A 21,310-nucleotide genomic window follows, 5' to 3' on the forward strand; every position below is an offset into this window, starting at 1 on the left:
CTGTAGTTTGTTAGTTGCACCAAATAACAGAACCGGAAGCAAATCAATAAAGGGGGAACCCTGCAATTACCCTAATAGGAGAGTCATGAGATGGGCACATAAGACTCAGAGTCATGTTAGCCAGTGTGATCATTTGCTCTTATCCAACCACCCCCAAATCCAGCTGGGAGAGGGAAACAGGTAAGGTAGACAATGTTCTGGCGACAACAGAAATAGGATTAAGAGTAACAATAACATTTATTGAACACCTGGCCTGGGCTGTTGCTAAGTACATGCCATGCACTCATTATCTTTCTTAACCCTATGAGGAAGGTATTCTCTCATTTAATCTTAACAGGTAGGAACTATCCTCACCCGTTTTACAGATGAGGAGACCAAGGCACAGAAAGGTCGAGTACAGGTGCTCACTGTACTAAGCCAGTAGGTGGTGGAGCCAAGACTCAACCCAGCCAACAGGACCCCTACGCTTCCACCATCTTCCCCAAATTGGCCTTAAGACATGCTAGATCATGTTCTTTCCCATCAGCATTTCTTGTCTTTCAACTGTAGTAATTTTACTAAAAAAAAAATGCAAGTACCTAAACAGAAAAGCTTTAAATCTAATTATTTAACAGTATACTAACTTTTCAGTACATATTCATGAAGATGTTGGTTTACCTACATGGTCCTTTTAGGACCAGACTTCCCTCAGGTCAGAGCTATTGAACTTTTTTTCACTCCATATTCTTTTCAACCCTGGGCAGTGCCTGGCACCCCTGACCCCTCTCTATCTTGCAAAGACGTGCCTGCCTTGGCTCCTGGGACCCTATCTACTTCTGGTTCCTGGGTCTCAACTTGCAGACGATGAGGAGAAGTAGCAGGCAGAAAGATCCCCTTGCTCAGTCGACCTCCCCAGACTGTGGCCATCCCTCCAAATTTCCCACTGGAGATCTGCCTTTCCTTCACAAATCTATGTCTCTGACACAAGAATCTGTTTTGGCTAAGACCTGTATCTCCAGCAAATACTCGTTAAGTTAATAAATAAAGGCCTTCAACTACTGTTCTTAGGTAGACTCAACCCAAATCTAAATCTCAGTGTCTTCAAATTCATTCAGCCTGATGGTGGCTGAGTACCTATTACATTCCAGGCCACATACCAGACCCTGGGGATACAGCAGTGAAAAAAATGCCCTCACGCAGTGGACATTCTGATCTTTTCACCAGTGCTTTAATACCTTATTTGAACAATTCATCAGCTTTTGCTGAATCCTCAGTACAAATAAGGTATAAACTTTATTAGTAAGTCACATTTTTTTATTTCTAGAAACTCACAAACTAGTGGGGATGTGTTGTGGGGATACCACACATAGAAGATAAAAAGTTCAAGCAGGTTGTAGAAATTACTATCACCCAGGTGTGGGCCAGGAGCTGCAGCCTTACCGCAGGAGACAGCCCTGTGTTCCCTCGTCAACAGAAGACTTTCAAGGAGAATCTACAGATTGCCTTCTCAGCAAGTGCTGTAACCCCAGGGCTGAGCATGTAGTAAGCCTGTGATAAACATTTGTTTGTCTGTTTGAATGGACGGACGGACGGATGGATAAACACATAAAAATCTGAGAGACATGCACAGCAAGGCTCTCTGCTAACCATTTAACTGCTGTTGGAAGGGATTATCACAAATACCCATTCTCATTGCTCATTCAGCAAAATAAAAAGTTATTAAAAATTAAAATTTCCCGAGTTAGTCTCACACTTTAGAGGACCCCAATTTAAGTCCAGATTATCCAAGAAAGTCCAGGCTATAAGTTAATTCCTAAGTCAACTACCTTAAAAAACAAAACGAAACACCCACAGCAATGGTCAATGTTGAATCCTGCTTTGGTGGTGGTAGAATGTGGGTGTGGATAAGTATATCTGTGTGGGGTGTACGTAATGAATACACATGCTAGATATTAACTTATGTATTTTTATGACTTTTGATAACGTATGATATTTTATGTATTTAAAAATAAAATACTATACTATAAACATTTTACTAAATAAACGATATACTATACTAAAATACCAGAATTTGCAAATGTTTGAAAACTGTCCAATCTGGCCTCCTTTCAGAAGTATATAAAATAAAAATAAAGCTAGCTTTTCATATTTTGCCTAATACTCAGAACAAGCAGATATTTGCGAAGTTTTAAAATATAATGAGGACCTATAATGAAAGCTTAACAGCATGGATCAGAACTGAATAAAAGGAAAAACTGTACAGCTATTTCATTTTTTTAAAAGCATACGTTAGTGACACTTTGAAATCAATTCAAGTTTATCAAATCATAAATTCTTAATAAAAAGCTCATGACAAATTAACATTTTATAAGAGGTGATTATAGTAAATTGGGTAATTATAAGGAGAATGATGAAAAACTGTGGACTTTGGAGCCAGATTATCTGCATTTGGATTCTAGCTCTACTACTTACTAGGTGTGTGACCTTCGACAAATGACTTATCCTCTCTGGGCCTCAATTTCATCACTTTTGAAAAATGAGTATAATAATAACATCTATCTCAGGGCTATTCTGAGGATAACATGAGAAAATACATGTAAAATTGCTTAGAACGGTACCTGGCACACAGTATGCTAAATGAATGTTATTTATTTATTTTTAAAAGGAAAGAGAAAAAAAAGTGAAGGAAGCAGTCTCTCCTCAATTTTCATTAATTTTCTAGATTAGAGAGTAGCCTTTTCAGAGACAGAAAAAAATATTGTTAAACTATAAACAAAGCCACTTACATTTCACATAATTACTCATGTTAATAATTAATGCAATTTGATTAAACCTCTGGTACAGTACACAGAAAAAATTTTATATCTTATATGGCTGATAACAGGAAATTACTCACAAGAGCATAAGGCCCATTCCAAAAGTGAACAAGTGAATGAAGTCAAGTCATTAATCCCTGTGACATTCCTGCCTTTTGGTGAACCAAGGAGAGCTTTAAATGAGCTGGAAGAAATGCTTTGAGTGACTTGCTGAACTTGCGGTTGTTTGGTTTACTGGAGAGGCTAGCTCCTGCTTGCACGTTGCCCCCAGTCAAATTTCTAGTGAGGTGCTTCATACAGAAAGAAGTTTTCCTCCAAAACATTCATGTTTCCTTTATAAACCTTTATTTCAGATCACACTTTCCCCTGAAAAAGCTGTTGCAATGTATGTGGTAACCTGAATAACGGGTAACTCCCCCCTCTCATTTGATCCACTGTCAGCCTGTCCTCTTAAAACATTCCTATTCCTGATCTTTCCACGCTATGAACCCAATAAATACCCAGATTGTCTACCGCTTCCCCCTACCCACCCCCCATACAAAAACACACCTGAAAAGTAAAAGGTGTGGGATCCTTTACCCATAGTGACAAATCCGGACCGAATAAATGCAGTGCTGTCATCAATAATCCGTCAAGGCCAGTACAAAGTTCTGCTCCGGCACGTCCTCTTCCCAGGACACCCAAAGGGACCCTCCTAAACAGTCAGCTTCTTAACTTACACTTATTCCCACTTCCCAGGCATCTTGTCTGAGGAAGTTCAGAGAGCTTCACACCTTTAAAGGAACACTTCCGTCATATTTACTAAAGATACACTTTCTACATGGAAACAGTTGTTACAGCCCACATCGCTTCTTAGATGGATTATCTTTCGAGCACTTTGGGGAAATTACCTGGAGTTCAGGACATCCTTCATTCCTTTCACAAGTATTTATTGAGAGCTAAACGGCGCCAGACACTATTCTGGGTGAGAGGGATGGACAGAGCTGGGAGTAACACAGATAGCGGACATCAGAAGTGTTGGACTGAGAATCAGTTTAAGGTGCTGTTCTAGTGTGACACATCTATCTCAGCATCACATCCAAACTCTTGGGTCCTAGCAGGTTGCTGGGTTCCACCTCCTTCCTTAATACATCGCCTCATGTACAAGAAAGCACTTCTTAAAAAGGGTTTGTTTTCTAGATGATGAAGAAGACTTCCTTTCTTCAGACGGGGCCAAAATAATGTTTGACATAGAGCTTAACTGGTTGTTTCAACTGTATTCCTCATGTAAATCAGAGCTGGTAAGTTTACCAAAATGTTGGCTATCTCAATTCTCTAAAAATTGTCATTGAAAATAGTCTACTCTAATACCGTGTCAAGCTCTGAAGAACTGGAATAATCTCAACTTGTGAGAAACAGTTTACAATTTGTGGGTTTCAAATTGTTAACACCTGATCACGACCACGCAGATATACTGACATAGGAAATTCAGTGCAGGCTTCCCAATATTGCTAAGGTAAAAGGTTCTTTATTGTGAATAAGGTTTTCTATCATTACCCTAGAGAAGATTCTTCAAAAAAATCCAATGAAGACCCTCAAATGTCCTTATAGTTTCACTTTGCAGTCTTAGAAGAGCAATTAAAGCAACATAAGTAAATCTTTCTGTCCATTCTGCAGCCAAGCCACACTGGGAAAATCTGGGACTAAATGCAATTTTAACGTATAGAGAAATGTACCATTTTGGAGCTTCTAGGTAAAGATCACTGCAAAAACCAGGCACCAAGATATAGCATCTTTACTCAGTCAGCTTCCAATCTTCACAAGAGAAGAACTTAGATCTTACACTATCAGCATTACCCGCCAGCCACTTAAAGCAGGAAGTCATTCCTCAGAAACCACTGTTTTCAAATTCATCATTACAGGGCATGTGTGTGCATGTGCATGCGTGCTTGCGTGCGTGCGTGCGTGCTTGCGTGTGTGTGTGTGTTTAATCCAATGATGAGGGAAGAACGCACTTGTAAATCTGCTGCTTCCACATCCCTGAACTGCAAGTCTGCACTTATGCACAAGTAAAAGCCACCTTCCCCTAAACCACAGGTCAGTATCTTGGGGATTTGACAACAAAATGCTGATTTTTCACCAATCCACTAGCCTTTTAAGTCACTTCATTGTGGAACTATCCCTGCTTTGCTGTTTCCCAGCAGTCTGTCATCTGGTTCCCCACACTTGATCCACAGAATCCTCAGGTTTGATTTTGGTTTGTTCATTGTGATGGAGTAGTCCAGGGTAGCTCTTTCCCTATTAGGTGTCCACCCTCCTCGGCCATGCGGTGTGGTGCGCCCTGAGACCCAGTGGGACGTCCCAGCCCCAGAGGCAAGCAGTTTCCACCACATTCTCTGCCTTCCTTCCATTCATTTCACAAAGAGTTCCAGAGCAACTCCGAAAGCCACACACAGTGCCTCCAAAGAAGGCTGACACAACCTAAGTACACTAGCAGAGTGGACTTCGGGGGGATTCCTGAAAACAACAGCAGCTTCTGAGTAACAAGCTCCTAGTTTGGTTCTGCTTAATAAACGGAACTGCGACACTGAGTCACACAGAGCCAGAGACTCCGTGCCCTCTGTGACTGCACACTGCTGGCAGCTGCACACAAAGCTCTGAATGACTCAAAGATTCCAGGTGCTCAGCAACCCCGTCTGCACGGACGGCTCCAGAGTCAAGGCCTCTGTAGACTCGTGAACATGGCGCAGGGTCTAAGCCGGCAGACAGATTCCTATTAAGTAGCTTCGTCACAAAGCAGCTGAGTTGCGGTTTTCATCTATCAAATGGGCCTGACAACAGCGGCCCTCGGCTGTGTCAAAGGACCATGAAAAGCCATCAGTGAGATACAATGTGACAGGACACCCTGAAACGCCAAAAAGCCACAGACTGTCCAGCAGTGTCATCACGGGGAGTGATATTTTGGGGACACGGCACTTACCCAGGACTCTTCGAGCACCCGGAGGTCCCAGGAACCCATGGTGCTGGGGACTACACAGCCTCGGGTGTCCTGTGACGGCCCCTGACCTCTCCGTGACTAGCAGGAAGGAAGGGTCAGGCCATAAGAAGAGAAACACATTTCTGCGTAATTGCCCAAGTTAAACCTGCTACTCTTACTCAGCCTGACAAATCATCCCCTGCTTATTACTTTCTATAATTTAATATATATAAGTGCTTTACTGGCAAGCTTCTCGAAAGAATAAAGAATACTTAATGCCTGCCTACAGTTTAATTAACTCATGATTGAACTTCTCATGGATTGCTATAAACATTAAATTACATCCTTCCTCAAAGCTGCCATGGATGGAATTCTTGTTTCAAGCTTTAACTCTCCTGCCTAAACAATTCTGAAATTTCAGCAAATCTGTATATGGGACAGAGAGGTGAGAGAATCAACCTTAATGCCTGGTTATAAAGTGTGCTATTTTATAGAGCAAGGACGAGGTCTTAATTTAAATAAGATTGAAAATGTGCACATGTCCGAACACCTCATTTATATTACAGCAATCATTAAACATCGCTGGATGTGGGGCAGTCTTATTAGCATAAACTCCGCATATTACCACAAGGTTTCAAGTTTCTACTCAGGCTTCTCATCTGTGCTGCCATTTTCTGTCTGCGTGATGTTGCAAATAAATTTTCCTCTTGGCACGGCTCAGCTGTCAGGCACCTCTGTTCTATAATGAACCCATGAATTACATCTCCTGCTCTGTCATCCCTGGTCTCACACATCAAAATATTGTTCTTCAATTGTAATTTATAACTTAATTTAAATGTCCCTTTTACTATGACCTTCTTAGATCAAATGGCACTGCATCTGGCAGCTTCTACTACACGAAAGTATCCTTCTGCAATTACAGCCATTATAGTAACTGCAGAAAAAGCCCATCTGAGTTAGATTGCATTCATGCTAAATATTGAATAATTACAGTCCATTAAGGATTAATATTAGATTTCAAAGTCTTTCGTTCTGCAAAATACACTATTTACAATAAACTGCCAAAATAACTTAAGAAAAAAAAGTGAAATTTGGAAAAGATCTTAAAAATCTTCATGTAGTTTTATTTATTTCAATTACTTCTCACTAACGTGAGAAAGATTCTGCTGAAATTCAAATACAGCTTAAAAAGTTTCTTCTCATAATCCATAATTCACAAATTCCTATGTATTTTTATTCATTCCTCCACCACCAATGACCTAGTACCAAGCTCAAAACATGATACATGTATACATTTAAAAACCAGAGTTAGGGCTAAAAGCACAATGTTGTTTTTTTTGTTTGTTTGGCCACTGTCACTCCAAATAATGCTATTTAAGCACTGGAGAGGATACATTTCTCTAAATGCTCTTCTGGGCACACATTTTTGAGTTAACAGCAAAGACACAGAATTTAACTGCTGAGAATAAGAGCTGAGGGAAAGATTCAGTTAATTTTTAGAAGGAAATACATCGTCGCCAGACCAACCCTCCCCCTCCAACACTCTCTGAATAAGTACAATGTTCCAGGAATTCTGCCAGCTCCTGGGGTCACAAAGGAGAAAGGAGGGGGGCCAACATTTCTCGAGTATTGCGTGTGCTAGGAACTTACCAGGTCTTTATGATTTCATCATTCCTCATACCACTCTTTGTGACAAGAGTACTAAAAATGAGGAAACAAAACTGAGAGGTTCAGTATCTTGCTTGGGGCCACTTCCCTAGTAAGCAGCAGAGCGAGGATTCTAACATAAGCCCAACTTCTGGGAAGTCTGAGACTCAGTCCCCACCTCAAACATTTATACTGGAGCAGCTTAGGACCGTGATCTGGTGAGAACAATGGGCTTGGGGACTCCTCCTGCCGCAGGGACACAGCAAGCTCAAGGTCTTTTCTCAACTTGGGGCAGGTGGAGGAAACGAGCAGCTAAAGAGGAAACACACACATAAACAAAATAATGAAATAAATGTATGATAAAAACACGAAATTGTCAGTGATTGGGGTGATATCTGCTCTGTTGAAAAACCAAGGTGACTCCACAGAGCAGATTTAAAAAATCAACAGAGTAATATGATTAACCTTGCATACACTTAATGAAGAGCAACAACCACATTAAAACTACTACTCTAAGGACTTCCCTGGTGGCACAGTGGTTAACAATCCGCTTGCCAATGCAGGAGACACGGGTTCAAGCCCTGGTCCAGGAAGATCCCACGTGGTGTGGAGCAACTAAGCCTGTGCGCCACAACTACTGAGCCTGGGCTCTAGAGGCCATGTGCCACAATTACTAAAGCCCGCGCGTCTAGAGCCCGTGCTCTACAACAAGAGAAGCCACCGCAATGAGAAGCCTACACACCACGACAAAGAGTAGCCCCCACCTGCCGCCAACTACAGAGAGCCCTGTGCTCAGCTACGAAGACCCAACACAGCCAAACAAACAAACACTCTTCTTGGAGCAAGTAAAAACAGGCAGTATTATGTCTAGGTAACATTTCACTTAGAATTTCCCATGGCTGATACAACATTGTATCACTTCTCATTCACAATTAGTTCTCAATAATATTGTATCTAGAAATTAAGAGGTCATCATCTCCTGGCTCTGGTGTTTTTGAAGGTATTCTAAACACAGTGAACAGGAGCTTCAACCACAAGGTAATTAGAAAGTAAACACTAAACGCTGACAACTTCAGCTGAGGTCAGCAAACTATTTTTAAAATACAGAACAAACCAAACTCTGAATGTCTTGGCAGTTTCTGACCGTCTATTTTGAGGCTCTGATCTGACACTGTCTTTACAAACACAAACACCTGGAAAGGAGAACCTGAGGAGCTCCTGGGCCAGAGAACAGGTTTGGGAACCCCGCAGAGGTGCAATCTAACAGGACAGGGTTCCTGACTCTGGCTTTGATTCAAACACTCATTCTGCCACTAGCTGTGTGATAAACAGCAAATTAATTATTTTTCTAAACCTCAGTTTTCTTGGCTGCAGAAGGAGAATACAGAATGTATTGTGAAGGACTGTTTAGGATGAAATAAGATTTGTGGTAATCACCAAGCATGATTCCTGGAGAAGATGACGCTCCATTAGGGAGAGCCGACTAAAAAGGGATGGGACAGGTGACCGTCACGGGGGGTGAGGAAAGTGAACGGGCTTCAGAGCACCACAGGGATGAGCTGTACTCTACAGTACTTACAAGACAGGATGAAATGGCACTCAGAAGGGAAACAACAGAGAACCTGGTGACATGGGACTCTCAGGAGCAAGTTACCAGGCTGTTGTGGGAGGAGCAGCAGTCTGGGCACAGGGGCCTGGAGGCCCCTGCTCTGCGCAGCAGTGTGGGACCAGGATTCTTCATCCGGAACAGAGGGACTGCAGTAGGTCATTTTGGGGAACTTCCCAGTTTTTTAACATTCTTTCTCTTTATAGACTTTTTTAAAGGTAAAATTCTAAAGGATATTCTTTTTAAAAATGAATAAATGGAAATAATATACTCATTTATAAAAATAAATACTATAGCCACTGAACTAGGCCAAACTGCCTGGGCCAAACACTGACTAGCTACTACAGAGGCTTCGCTTACACTTTAGGGATTCAGGTTAGTGTCTTAATTTCCAGGTCTCTGTGAAAGCTGGAACAGTTTATGCCACAGGTCTTTAAATGAAAGTATGCATAGTTAATCATCTACTCAGTGAACATGTATATAACCTCGCTTCTCAGAAACGAAATCTTTCCTCCTGCTTTTTGCGTATGGGTCCAGGCACAGGGTATAACGAACGTTAGGCTGTCGTGGGTCTAAGCTGCCAGCCCAGGGTATCTAACGGGAAGCTGCCTCTTAGAACTCAGCAGACAAACCCACTGAGGATAAGATTCAGTTCAATGATATAGAATGAGTGTAACTCTGGCCACAGAGAGAAACACTACTGGTAGGTTCAGGAATCATAAGTATTTGCCAGTTTAGAAAGACCTATTTCAGATCACGAGTAGAAATTGTTCAGGGTCACAGTGGAAATTAAAACACTTTTTTCACTTACTCTTAGAATCTTCACAGCCTTATTAAAAACAGAAAAATAAGACTCTAACCTAGAGGCTGACAGAAAAAACAGTTCGATCCCTCTCACATAGGCATTAGTGAACCCATTCGTACAGGATAAACTGAACTAGAAACTACATGTGAAAGGTCAGCTATGGGTCAATTTTAACCAGATTCCTTCAAACAGTTAATTTTTTAAAAATAAATAAAAACAACCTCAAGATCAGTTGCATCATTATTAAGAGAAAAACATTTACAGAAAGTGCTTTAATTCCTACTCAGTAGAATTTAGGTGCAGAAACAACTGGCTTCCAATCCATGGGGCTCAGCAACCTTAACCTTGGTGACTTTTTTTTTTTTTAATTTCTTTCTTTCTTTCTTTATTGGCTGCGTTCGGTCTTCGTTGCTGCACACGGGCTTTCTCTAGTTGCTGTGAGCGGGGGCTATGCTTCATTGTGGTGCGCAGGCTCCTCATTGTAGTGGCTTCTCCTGTTGGGGAGCACGGGCCCTAGGCACGTGGGCTCCAACAGTTGCGGCACATGAGCTCAACAGTTGTGGCGCATGGGCTTCGTTGCTCCGTGGCATGTGGAATCTTCCCAGAGCAGGGCTTGAACCCGTGTCCCCTGCATTGGCAGGAGGATTCTTTACCACTGCGCCACCTAGGAAGTCCAACCTTGGTGACTTTTGACAAGCAATTTTAAGGCTGTGTAAACAGTAGTACACATTTTTTTTCGGTTGTGATGATACAGTGATGGAACAAAGAAAATCAAAGAGGCACCCACCAAAGCATGTGAGCCTCAGAGCTGGGGAAACTTCTGAGTGACTGCTCTTTTATCCAGAAACCTCAGCCAAGAACAAAGCTAGGAATAAGCTAAAGGGCTCTGGGCAACCACAGCAGTGCCCTCCAGCAATGGCCCTGGAGAACCGGGAAGCCCTCACCCTGAGCCTCAGCCACTCGGCTTCCTCACAATTCTGGATTTCCCAGGCTAACAACAGGGCTCAAGGAACAAAGGAGAAAGACTGTGTGATTTCAAAACAGAGCAGTGCAGAGGAGGGCCTGATTGCAGAAGACTTCGAAATTCAGCCAACTATTACACAAGCCAAAGATTTCAAACTCTCAACACACGAGTTTGTGGGATGCCGCCAGTAACGGTGACTCAGAGGCGTCAAGTAAAGACAGACCTGACGGACGAACACATGAAAACGTACTTGGGGAATTGGGGGGAAATGTAGGGAAATTAAGAGCCAACTTTCCCCAAAATGCTTGAATAACTAGTACTCCAAAGTACTACAGTAAGCTGGACTACACAACCCAACCAATACTGTGGGCAGCGAGAGGGCAGGCCAACCAACAGGCAGCACAGCAGGGAGGGCAAGGGTGGACAGTCAGCAGAGTGACCTAAGAGGCCCAGCAAGGGACCAGCGATGGGCGTCCGTCTCCTGGGGAAGGGAGCTGGCTGGGGCAGGGCTGCAGGACAGGATATGGAACAGACAGCACAGACTTCAAAGAGCGACAGCTTCAAAGCCAGCCCAGGCTGACCCCAGGCCACCTCAGAGACCAGGCCTACGAGCAGCCTGAGACCTACCTCCTCCCGAGGGCCCCTGGGGGCAGAAGCCCTCCCAACTCAACTGGGACAGGCTGGGTCTGTCCAGGGTGGAGTCAAGGAAGAAATACTCGGCAACCTGACAGGTCCGAATAACTCAGTTAATATGGTGGCTATACATGATAATTCTGTTATTTAAATAAATATGTTCTTTGTACAAAGAAAGCCAAATACACTATTCTTTATGCCAATAGAAATATGACAGAATATTATAAATCAAATGTCCTCAGTCACTACTAAAATACTTTTATAGTCTCAATATTATAAAGTCCACACTTAGGTCTAAATAAATTATAATTGATAGAAAAGGAAAGGAAGTAAAAACAAAGTATTAAAAAAATTAAAAATAAGTACTATAATTTACTGTAGTCACATTTTATCTAACAGTAAAATCCACCTGTGGCAGACTGAAAAATGACCACCAGAAGACACCCATATCAGATCCCTGGAACACGTGACTGGGACCTTATTGGAAAAATAAGTCTGTACAGATGTGACTGTGATTAAGTTAAGGATTTTAAGATGAAGAGGCAATTCTAGATTATCCAGATGGGCCCTGTATGCAATGACCAGCATCCCTATGAAACAGAGGCAGTGGAAAAAAATGGAACAGAGAAGACACAGACATGCAGAGAAGATAGCAATGTGAAGACAAGCAGAGAAAGATATAGCCACAAACCACGGAGAGCTAGGAGCTGCTGGATGCTGGAGGAGGTAAAGAATGATTCTCTCCCTGTGGAGCTGGAGGGAGCGTGGCCCAACTGACACCTTGATATCGAACTTCTGGCCTCCAGAACCAGGGGAGAATAAGGGTCCCCAAGTTTGTAGTAGAGTACTTTGTTACAGCAGCCACAGGAAACTAATACACTGACCTTCAAACTGTGGGGGTAAAAGAATTTATCTAGCACAGCTATAAAAAAAAAAAAGAGTTCTGAAGTATACTTCAAACTAGTATAAGAAACACACATACTAGGACCAATATTATAAATTTTAGAAGTTATGTTAATACACAAGCCCTTTTAAAACTCATGGGCCTTTGTTCTAAGATTAAATGCTTACTTAGATTTCAACACTTTCATCAAATGCTCTCCCATAAGGACTCTGCAAAGAGCAGGGACTGCTTCACTTTTACTACCAAATAAATAAATGAATGAATGATTTTATTAAAGCCTCTTCTTCCATGTAAAAAGGCTAAGTAAGGGCTTTTATCCTGACTTGCTAAGTATTTATGTTAATAGTAATGCTTAAAACAGGTTCACAGATGTTAAAATTCCAACTCATTGATGTTAAGCAGACATGTTTCAAAACATCATGTAATTCTCAGAAAACATTTTACCAGTATTTAGCACGGAAAAAAATCTTACGAGAAAGAATTTTCTTAAATCAGCAGAGGACTTTTTAAACTTTTGCCGAACAAAACTAGAAGCTGAATCCCATTAATGGGTCCCTGCCGAGAGCCCAGAGTAAGGAAGGATGCAGACACACAGCAAGGCTGCAACAAGAAGGGTTTTTAACCAGCTGAACAGCAAATCCTCCAACTGCAGATCCAATGGACATTTCAAATGACAAAGGAGGCAGGGATACACAAGGGAGAAAAGGCAGCCTCTTCAATAAGTGGTGCTGGGAAAACTGGACAGCTACATGTAAAAGAATGAAATTAGAACATTCTTTAACACCATGCACAAAAACAAACTCAAAATGGATTAAGACCTCAATGTAAGGCCAGACACTAGAAAACTCCTAGAGGAAAACATAGGAAGACCATACTTCGACGTAAATAACAGCAAGATCTTTTTTGATCCACCCCCTAGAATAATGGAAATAAAAACAAAAATAAATAAGTGGGACCTAATGAAACTTCAAAGCTTCTGCACAGCAAAGGAAACTATAAGCAAGATGAAAAGACAACCCTCAGAATGGGGGAAAATATTTGCAAACGAATCAACAGACAAAGGATTAAGCTCCAAAATATATAATCAGTTCATCCAGCTCAATATCAAAAAGACAAACAACCCAATCAAAAAATGGGCAGAAGACCTAAATAGGCATTTCTCCAAAGAAGACATATGGATGGCCAAGAGGCACATGAAAAGCTGCTCAACATCACTAATTATTAGAGAAATGCAAATCAAAACTACAATGAGGTACCACCTCACACCAGTCAGAAAGGGCATCATTAGAAAATCTACAAACAGTAAATGCTGGAAAGGGTGTGGAGAAAAAAAGAACCTCTTGCACAGCTGGTGGGAATGTAAATTGATACAGCCACTATGGAGAACAGTATGGAGGTTCCTTAAAAAGCTAAAAATAGAGTTACCATATGACCCAGCAATCCCACTACTGGGCATATACCCAGAGAACACCATCATTCAAAAAGACACATGCACCCCAATGTTCACTGCAGCACTATTTACAAGAGTCAGGACATGGAAGCAATCTAAATGTCCATCAACAGATGAATGGATAAAAAAGATGTGGTACATATATACAATGGAATATTACTCAACTGTAAAAAGCAATGAAACTGGGACATTTGTAGAGACATGGATGGACCTAGAGACTGTCATACAGAGTGAAGTGAGTCAGAAAGAGAAAAACAAATATCGTATATGAACACATATATGCGAAATATAGAAAAATGGTACAAATCAACTGGTTTGCAAGGCAGAAACAGAAACACAGACATAGAGAACAAACATATGGACACCAAGTAGGGAAAGAGGGGAAGGTTGGGGGTGGGGGAATGAATTGAGAGATTGGGATACCAAATTGTACACTCTAAATATATGCAGTTTATTGTATGTTAACTGTATCTTAAAAAAAAATAAAGAGGACTGCTCCAAGGCACTGGTCTCGATTCTAGACTCTTCTCAAGTTTAAATGATTATGTGCATAAATGTATGACAGTGTGCTTATTAATCTGTAGATGCTTGCCACACTTTTCTCATAGAATTGTTATAGACACTAAATGAATTCATTCATAAAAAGCACTTAAACTTGTGCCTCACATATAAGCACTCAACCAACAAATACATTTTAACTTTATCACGGTTACTAATATTGTTGTTATTAATGACGTCAGGCAGCTGACCAGTAGTTGATAGCTAATAAAATGAAAATTACAGTGATAAACTTAAGGTGCCGTGCCTGGCTGAGAATTCCCTCAAAAGCTGATGTTGGGAGAGAAGTGACTTAGCAAAGGCAAATACACAAAGAAAAATGAAACAAAACAAGACAAAGACAAAACACAAGGAGAAAAAAAAGAACATGATGCGCACACATTCACAAAAGCAGGGCCTGCACTGAGGCGGGCTCTCAGGGTAACCACAGATAACACCTTGCTGCTGGACGCAATCACAGCTGACAAGTGCTGCTTAGTGCAGGTGCCACATATTAAAAGACATACAGACAAAGCGGACCAGAAGGAGAAATAAAACGGTTACACACACACACACACACACACACACTACACTGCAGACAAAATCGGAAATATTACCCTCATTGAAAGAAGTCAGTTACAAAAGACCACATACCATACTGTACAATACCACGTAAATGAAATGTTCACAACAGGCAAATCTGTAGACACGGAAGGCAGGATATAATAATAATACAATACTGGCTGCCTGGGTGGCGGTGAGGGGAGATGGGCAGCAACTAACGAGCACAGGTTTCCTTGGGGGGCGGGGAAGAATGTTCTAAAATTGATTGCAGTGGTGGTTACACAAATCTGAATATACTGAAAGCCATTAAATTGTATACTTTAAATATATGAAATATATAGTATGTGAATTATATTTCAATAAAACAATTACATTAAAAACAGATAAAGGAAAAGAAAGAAATGGCTAGAGAAACTTGCAAGGGGTTCAGGCTGAAAAGTAAGGTGGGGCCACAAGCTGCACTGGGAGCACACCAGACCAGCACTTACGGCCAGACTTCCGTGTTAAAAAAATTATCAAAAACGAAATCACTGCTGCAATAAGCAAGAAAGATGCCATTCCCAGAGGCTGTTAATACAAGTAGACTTTTATCTCCCCACCATCCACGAGAACCTTAGATAAGGCTCTCTGTTCTATTTAGAGGAAAGAACAGGGCATAAAGACAACTTTAGGTAAAAGCTGCACACTATCTAAAAAGGAACAAAATATGAAAGAACTAAGTTTAAAAAGTCACCTTCATCCAAATGAGACAAAATGAACTGTCATATAATTTGTGTTAAAAGCATTGTTTCCTGGAACTTTTGAATAGCAGTGAACGTATGAAGTTCTCAGCCCAAAGGGAATCACGTTGGAAATTTCTAAAACAAAAGTTTTCAAAACAAAAGTTCAAAATACTTTTAATTTGCCAAAACACAATAAATAAAAACTCAAATTTGTGTATTATTATACTGATAATCAGTTGAAAAGGTCTTGGTTACACCAGAAGATTCAATTACATGGTCTCTTTCTACATCTTCACTTCTGCTATCATTAACAATATAATATGAGGTAGACTCCAATATCCTGTTACAAAATAAATAAAACACTAGCAAAGGGGCTGGTCAAGACCAACAAAACAGGTGTTCTTAGGGACTTCCCCGGTTGCACAGTGGTTAGGACCCTAGCTGCCAATGCAGGGGACACAAGTTCAATCCCTCGTCCGGGAAGATTCCACATGCTGTGGAGCAACTAAGTCCATGTGCCACAACTATTGAGCCTGAGTGCCACAACTACTTAAGCCTGTGTGCCTAGAGCCCATGCTCCACAAGATAAGCCACTGCAATGAGAAACCCACGCACTGCAACAAACAGTAGCGCCCCCGCTCACCACAAATAGGGAAAGCCTGAGCGTGAAGCAACGAAGACCCAAGGCAGTGTCCACACCCCCCCAAAAAAAGTGTTCTAAAAATTATTAGATCTCCATTAAAAAAAAATCATATAGCCTATCAACTACTGCTCTTTTCAACCAAAATTCTGAGAGAATAAAACCACCACCCTACAATCAATTAACAGTGACTAATCCGAATGGAGAAAGAGTAAAAAGAGAAGAATTTAGTTAAAGGATGTGAGTGCAGAATGAAATTCAGAAGAATCCTGATCATATAACTTTAGACAAACTATAATAAAAAGGGCCTCCTCGCAACACTTTATTTGGGAGCTGGGAAATACTCAACATTCATTTAAGTCCGAAGCACTGCCTTAGTGAATTCCATTTATGAGGAACAAAAAGAAAACCTCTGACAAAAATTCTATAGCATTAATTTTTTAGAATGAAAGAGAGGAAGATGAAAATGATCCTTAGAGTAGGCTTACTCTTCTATGCTAACTTAACAAAACCAAGTTCTGGGTGATCAAATGTGATTGGGACTAGAGCCTGATTTACTCAATTCCATTCTTCAACAAATATGTGGTGCCTCTCTACCATGTACCAGGCACTGGGCTACAGCTCAGAAAACAAAGATGATTAATACTCAATGGTTAACAAATAGTGATATTTATAGATCAGAGATAAAAACTAACTATTGAGCTATTGGAAGCCTTTAATCCTTTGTTGAAGGAGATGTGGCGGTGCATAAATAAGTAAGCAAATACATGCACACTCTCTTGAATATGTAAAAAGCTTAATCCAAAAGTCTAACAGCCATCCATATTTCAGGGAATAAAACTGTCCAGGCAAAGGTGAAATCTTTGCTGCATGATTATAAATTTCACTCACAGATAGTGAACATATACGTGTTTAGTATCAGTGACAGAAAGTAAACATACACATGCAGATAAGTTCCTCAGAAAGAGAACTCAAAGAATTTGAATTTTATTAGGAAATGGGAAAGATACCTGAGATCAAAGAATAAAATCCAATATCAATTTAGTAAAAATAAGTTAGCATGATATTTCCCTGAAAACTTTAGTTTCAAACTACAGGGCTCTGCTGTAGTTTGCAAGCATAAATATAAAGGTATATTCTGTAAAAGGTCAAATAAATGTAAGTACTTAAAGATGGTTCAATTAATTCCATTAGAATAATATGGGCCATTTATATGTTATACAGCAATTATGTTTAAAAATTACATATAAGCTAAATGTATACAGATAAGCCTAATTAAAACTGCATATGAAGAAACACATACCTGGTACAGTACACAAAGAAACATTTTTAACTAAGATCTTCCAGAGGGAGCACCACTGCTTTGTCATATTTTAACATATTAGATAACATATATAACATAAAGTTATAAATAAAATAATTTTGCATGTATAGGTGTTCACAATTTAAAATAGTAAAATACAATGAAACATATCTTTGCTGACATACATTAATGAGTATGCCCATGGTCACTAAGAATACCCTCCTCATGTAATAAGAGACACCAACACATTTATTACAAATCTTCTTCCTCTATATCAGTATGAAAGTTTTTTATGTAAGAAGTAAAAAGACACGAAATACATTTTAACAGGAATGAGCAAACAAAGAATTCTATACCTAACAATCTTGCAAGATCAGCACTGAATCAAAAGTAACGTCATGTAGCCATGAAAATAAGATATTTATATATTAACTACTACTGTGATTCTCCAATGACAGATCTATTAAAAGTTTAAAAATGTATGTGGCTCACCAGAGATAAACCCACGCATATATGGGCACCTTATCTTTGACAAAGGAGGCAAGAATATACAATGGAGAAAAGATGGCCTCTTCAATAAGTGGTGTTGGGAAAAGTGGACAGCAACATGTAAAAGAATGAAATTAGAACACTTTCTAACACCATACACAAAAATAAACTCAAAATGGATTAAAAATCTAAATGTGAGGCCAGACACTATAAAACTCTTAGAGGGGACTTCCTAGGTGGTGCAGTAGTTGAGAATCCGCCTGCCAATGCAGGGGACACGGGTTCGAGCCCTGCTCTGGGAAGATTCCACATGCCACGGAGCAACTAAACCCGTAAAAGAAAAAAAAAGAAAAAAACTCTCAGAGGAAGACATAGGAAGAACATTCAATGACATAAATCACGGCAAGATCCTTTTTGACCCATCTCCTGGAACAATGGAAATAAAATCAAAAATAAACAAATGGGACTTAATGAAACCTAAAAGCTTTTGCACAACAAAAGAAACAATAAAGAAGACAAGAAGACAACCCTCAGAATGGGAGAGAATATTTGCCAAAGAAGCAACTGACAAAGGATTAATCTCCAAAGTATACAAGCACTTCATGCAGCTCAATATCAAAAAAGCAAATAACCCAACCCAAAAATGGGTAGAAGACCGAAATAGACATTTCTCCAAAGAAGACATGCAGATAGCTAACAAACACATGAAAAGATGCTCAACATCACTAATTATTAGAGAAATGGAAGTCAAAGCCACAATGAGGTATCACCTCACACTAGTCAGAATGGCCATCATCAAAAAACCTAGGAACAATAAATGCTGGAGAGGGTGCATAGAAAAGGGAATCCTCCTGCACCGTTGATGGGAATGTAAATTGATACAGCCACTATGGAAAACAGTATGGAGGTTCCTTAAAAAACTAAAAGTAGAACTACCATATGACCCAGCAATCCCAGTCCTGGGCATATACCCTGAGAAAACCATAATCCAAAAAGAAACGTACCACAATGTTCACTGCAGCACTATTTACAATAGCCAGGACATGGAAGCAACCTAAATGCCCATCAACAGATGAATGGATAAAGATGTGGCACATATACACAATGGAATATTACTCAGCCATAAAAAAGAATGAAATTGAGTTTTTCGTAGTGAGGTGGATGGACCTAGAGTCTGTCATACAGAGCAAAGTAAGCCAGAAAGAAAAAAACAAATACCGTAGGCTAACTCACATATATGGAAACTAAAAAAATGGTACTGATGAACCCAGTGACCAGGCAAAAATAAAGATGCACATGTAGAGAATGGACTTGAGGACATGGGGTGGGGGGTGAATGGGGAGCTGGGATGAAGTGAGAGAGGAGCACTGATATATATACACTACAAAATGTAACACAGACAGCTAGTGGGAAGCTGCTGCATAACACAGGGAGATCAACTCCATGATGGGTGATAACCTAGAGGGCTGGGATAGGGAGGGTTGGAGGAAGTCTCGGGAGGGAGGGGATATGGGGATATATGTATAAATACACCTGATTCACTTTGTTGTACAGCAAAAACTGGCAAAATAGTGTAAAGCAATCATACTCCAACAAAGAGCTTAAAAAAAAAAAAGTATGTGGCTCAAATTTTATACAACCTAAGAATCACCTGCACTAAGTTAAAATGGACTAAACACTCCAAACAAAAGGTAGAGCTTGCCAGACTTGAAAAACAAACAAACAAGAAAAAACTGAAAAGCTAAAGTACACAAGAGAGGTACTTTAAATAAAAGAAAAAAGCACGACTGAAAAGTAAGAAGCTAGAAGAACATATACCGCATACAGACAACAGGCATAAGAAAGCTAAAGTAGCTGTATTAATTTCGGACAAAACTAGTTCAAAACAAAGAGTATTACTAGACACAAAAAGGGTCACACCAAAAAGGTAAAAGCGTCAATACATGGCAAAAGATAAATGTTACAAATGTTCATGCACCTAATGATACAATTTCCACACATATGAAGCAAAAACCAACAGAACCAAAAGGAGAAGTAAGCAAATTCACAACCACTGTTAAAGACTGTAATGTATCTCTCTCAGCAACTGACAACACAAGTAGAGGACAGAATTAGTAGGACAGAGAAGATCTGAATGATAATACCAACCACCTTGTAAGTTCATTACAAGTGCACATGGAACATCCACCAAGGTAAATCACATGCTGAGGCAAGAAACATGTCTCCAATTTCAAAAGACTGAAATCTTACTGGCTACACTTTGACCACAGCAGAACTAAATTAGAAATCAATAACATTCCAAAAGGAGGGCGGAGAGGGAGAAAACCCCAAGTTCCTGGTAATTAAACAATTTAATTATAAACAATCCATGAACAAAAGAAATTGCACATAAAATTAAAAACAAAATTTTTAAACATAATGGTAATGGAAGAACAACAAATTAGAATTTGTGATAAAGTCAGTTATCTAACAGAGACTGGTTCATGACAGTGGAACAGAAGGACAAGGATGCGCACTCACTCCCTCCTGAGTCACACCAGAGTCACAACAAACCGCTGAACAATCATTGGCAGGAAGACACTGGAACTCACCAAAAAAGATACCCCAAATCCAAAGACAAAAGAGAAGCCACAGTGAGACAGTAGGAGGGGCACAATCATGATAAAATCAAATCCCATAACCCCTGTGTGAGGGACTCACAAACTGGAGAACAGTCATACCCCATTAGTCCACCAACTTGAGTGAAGGTTCTGAACCCCACATCAGGCTTCCCAACCTGGGGGTCCAGCAACAGGAGGAGGAATTCCCAGAGAATCAGACTTTGAAGGCCAGTATGATTTGATTACAGGACTTCCACAGGACTGGGGGAACCGACACTTCACTCTTAAAGGGCAAACACAAAGTAGTGCGTGCACCAGGACCCAGGGGGAAAGAGCAGTAACCCCATAGGAGACTGAAGCAAACATACCTGCTAGTGTTGGAAGGTCTCCTGCAGAGAAGGGCGGGGCGCACGGCAGCGGCGGGGGTCGGATGTGGCTCACTGCAGGGACAGGGACAGTGGCAGCAGAGGTTCTAGGAAGTATGTATTGGCATGAGCCCTCCCAGAGTCCACCATTAACCCTCTGCCATTAGCCCTGCCAAAGAGCCTATAGGCTCCAGTTCTAGGTTGCCTCAGGCCAAATAACCAAAAGAGGGGGGAACTCAGCCGCACCCCTCAGCAGACAAGGGGATTAAAGTTTCACTGAGCTCTGCCCACCACCAGTCCCTCCCATCAGGAAGTGAGCGCAAGCCTCTG

The 21,310-nt window shown here is 40.6% G+C and overlaps 1 protein-coding gene across 5 annotated transcripts in view; it reads right to left on the reverse strand.

Moving 5' to 3' along the window:
- RERE (arginine-glutamic acid dipeptide repeats) overlaps nucleotides 1–21,310 on the reverse strand; it is a 410,456-nt gene that overhangs the window by 94,491 nt on the left and 294,655 nt on the right. Inside the window, exon 1 of one of the 5 annotated variants that reach the window (XM_057695340.1) lies at nucleotides 4,511–4,529. The exons of the other annotated variants lie outside the window; for them this stretch is intronic. Coding sequence (XP_057551323.1) covers nucleotides 4,511–4,513 — 3 coding nt within the window. The 5' untranslated portion in view covers nucleotides 4,514–4,529. Of the gene's footprint in view, nucleotides 1–4,510; nucleotides 4,530–21,310 lie in introns of those variants that run through there. 5 annotated transcript variants of the gene reach the window in all.

Source organism: Hippopotamus amphibius, chromosome 1 (assembly GCF_030028045.1).
Source record: "Hippopotamus amphibius kiboko isolate mHipAmp2 chromosome 1, mHipAmp2.hap2, whole genome shotgun sequence".
NCBI classification, from domain to species: Eukaryota; Metazoa; Chordata; class Mammalia; order Artiodactyla; family Hippopotamidae; genus Hippopotamus; species Hippopotamus amphibius.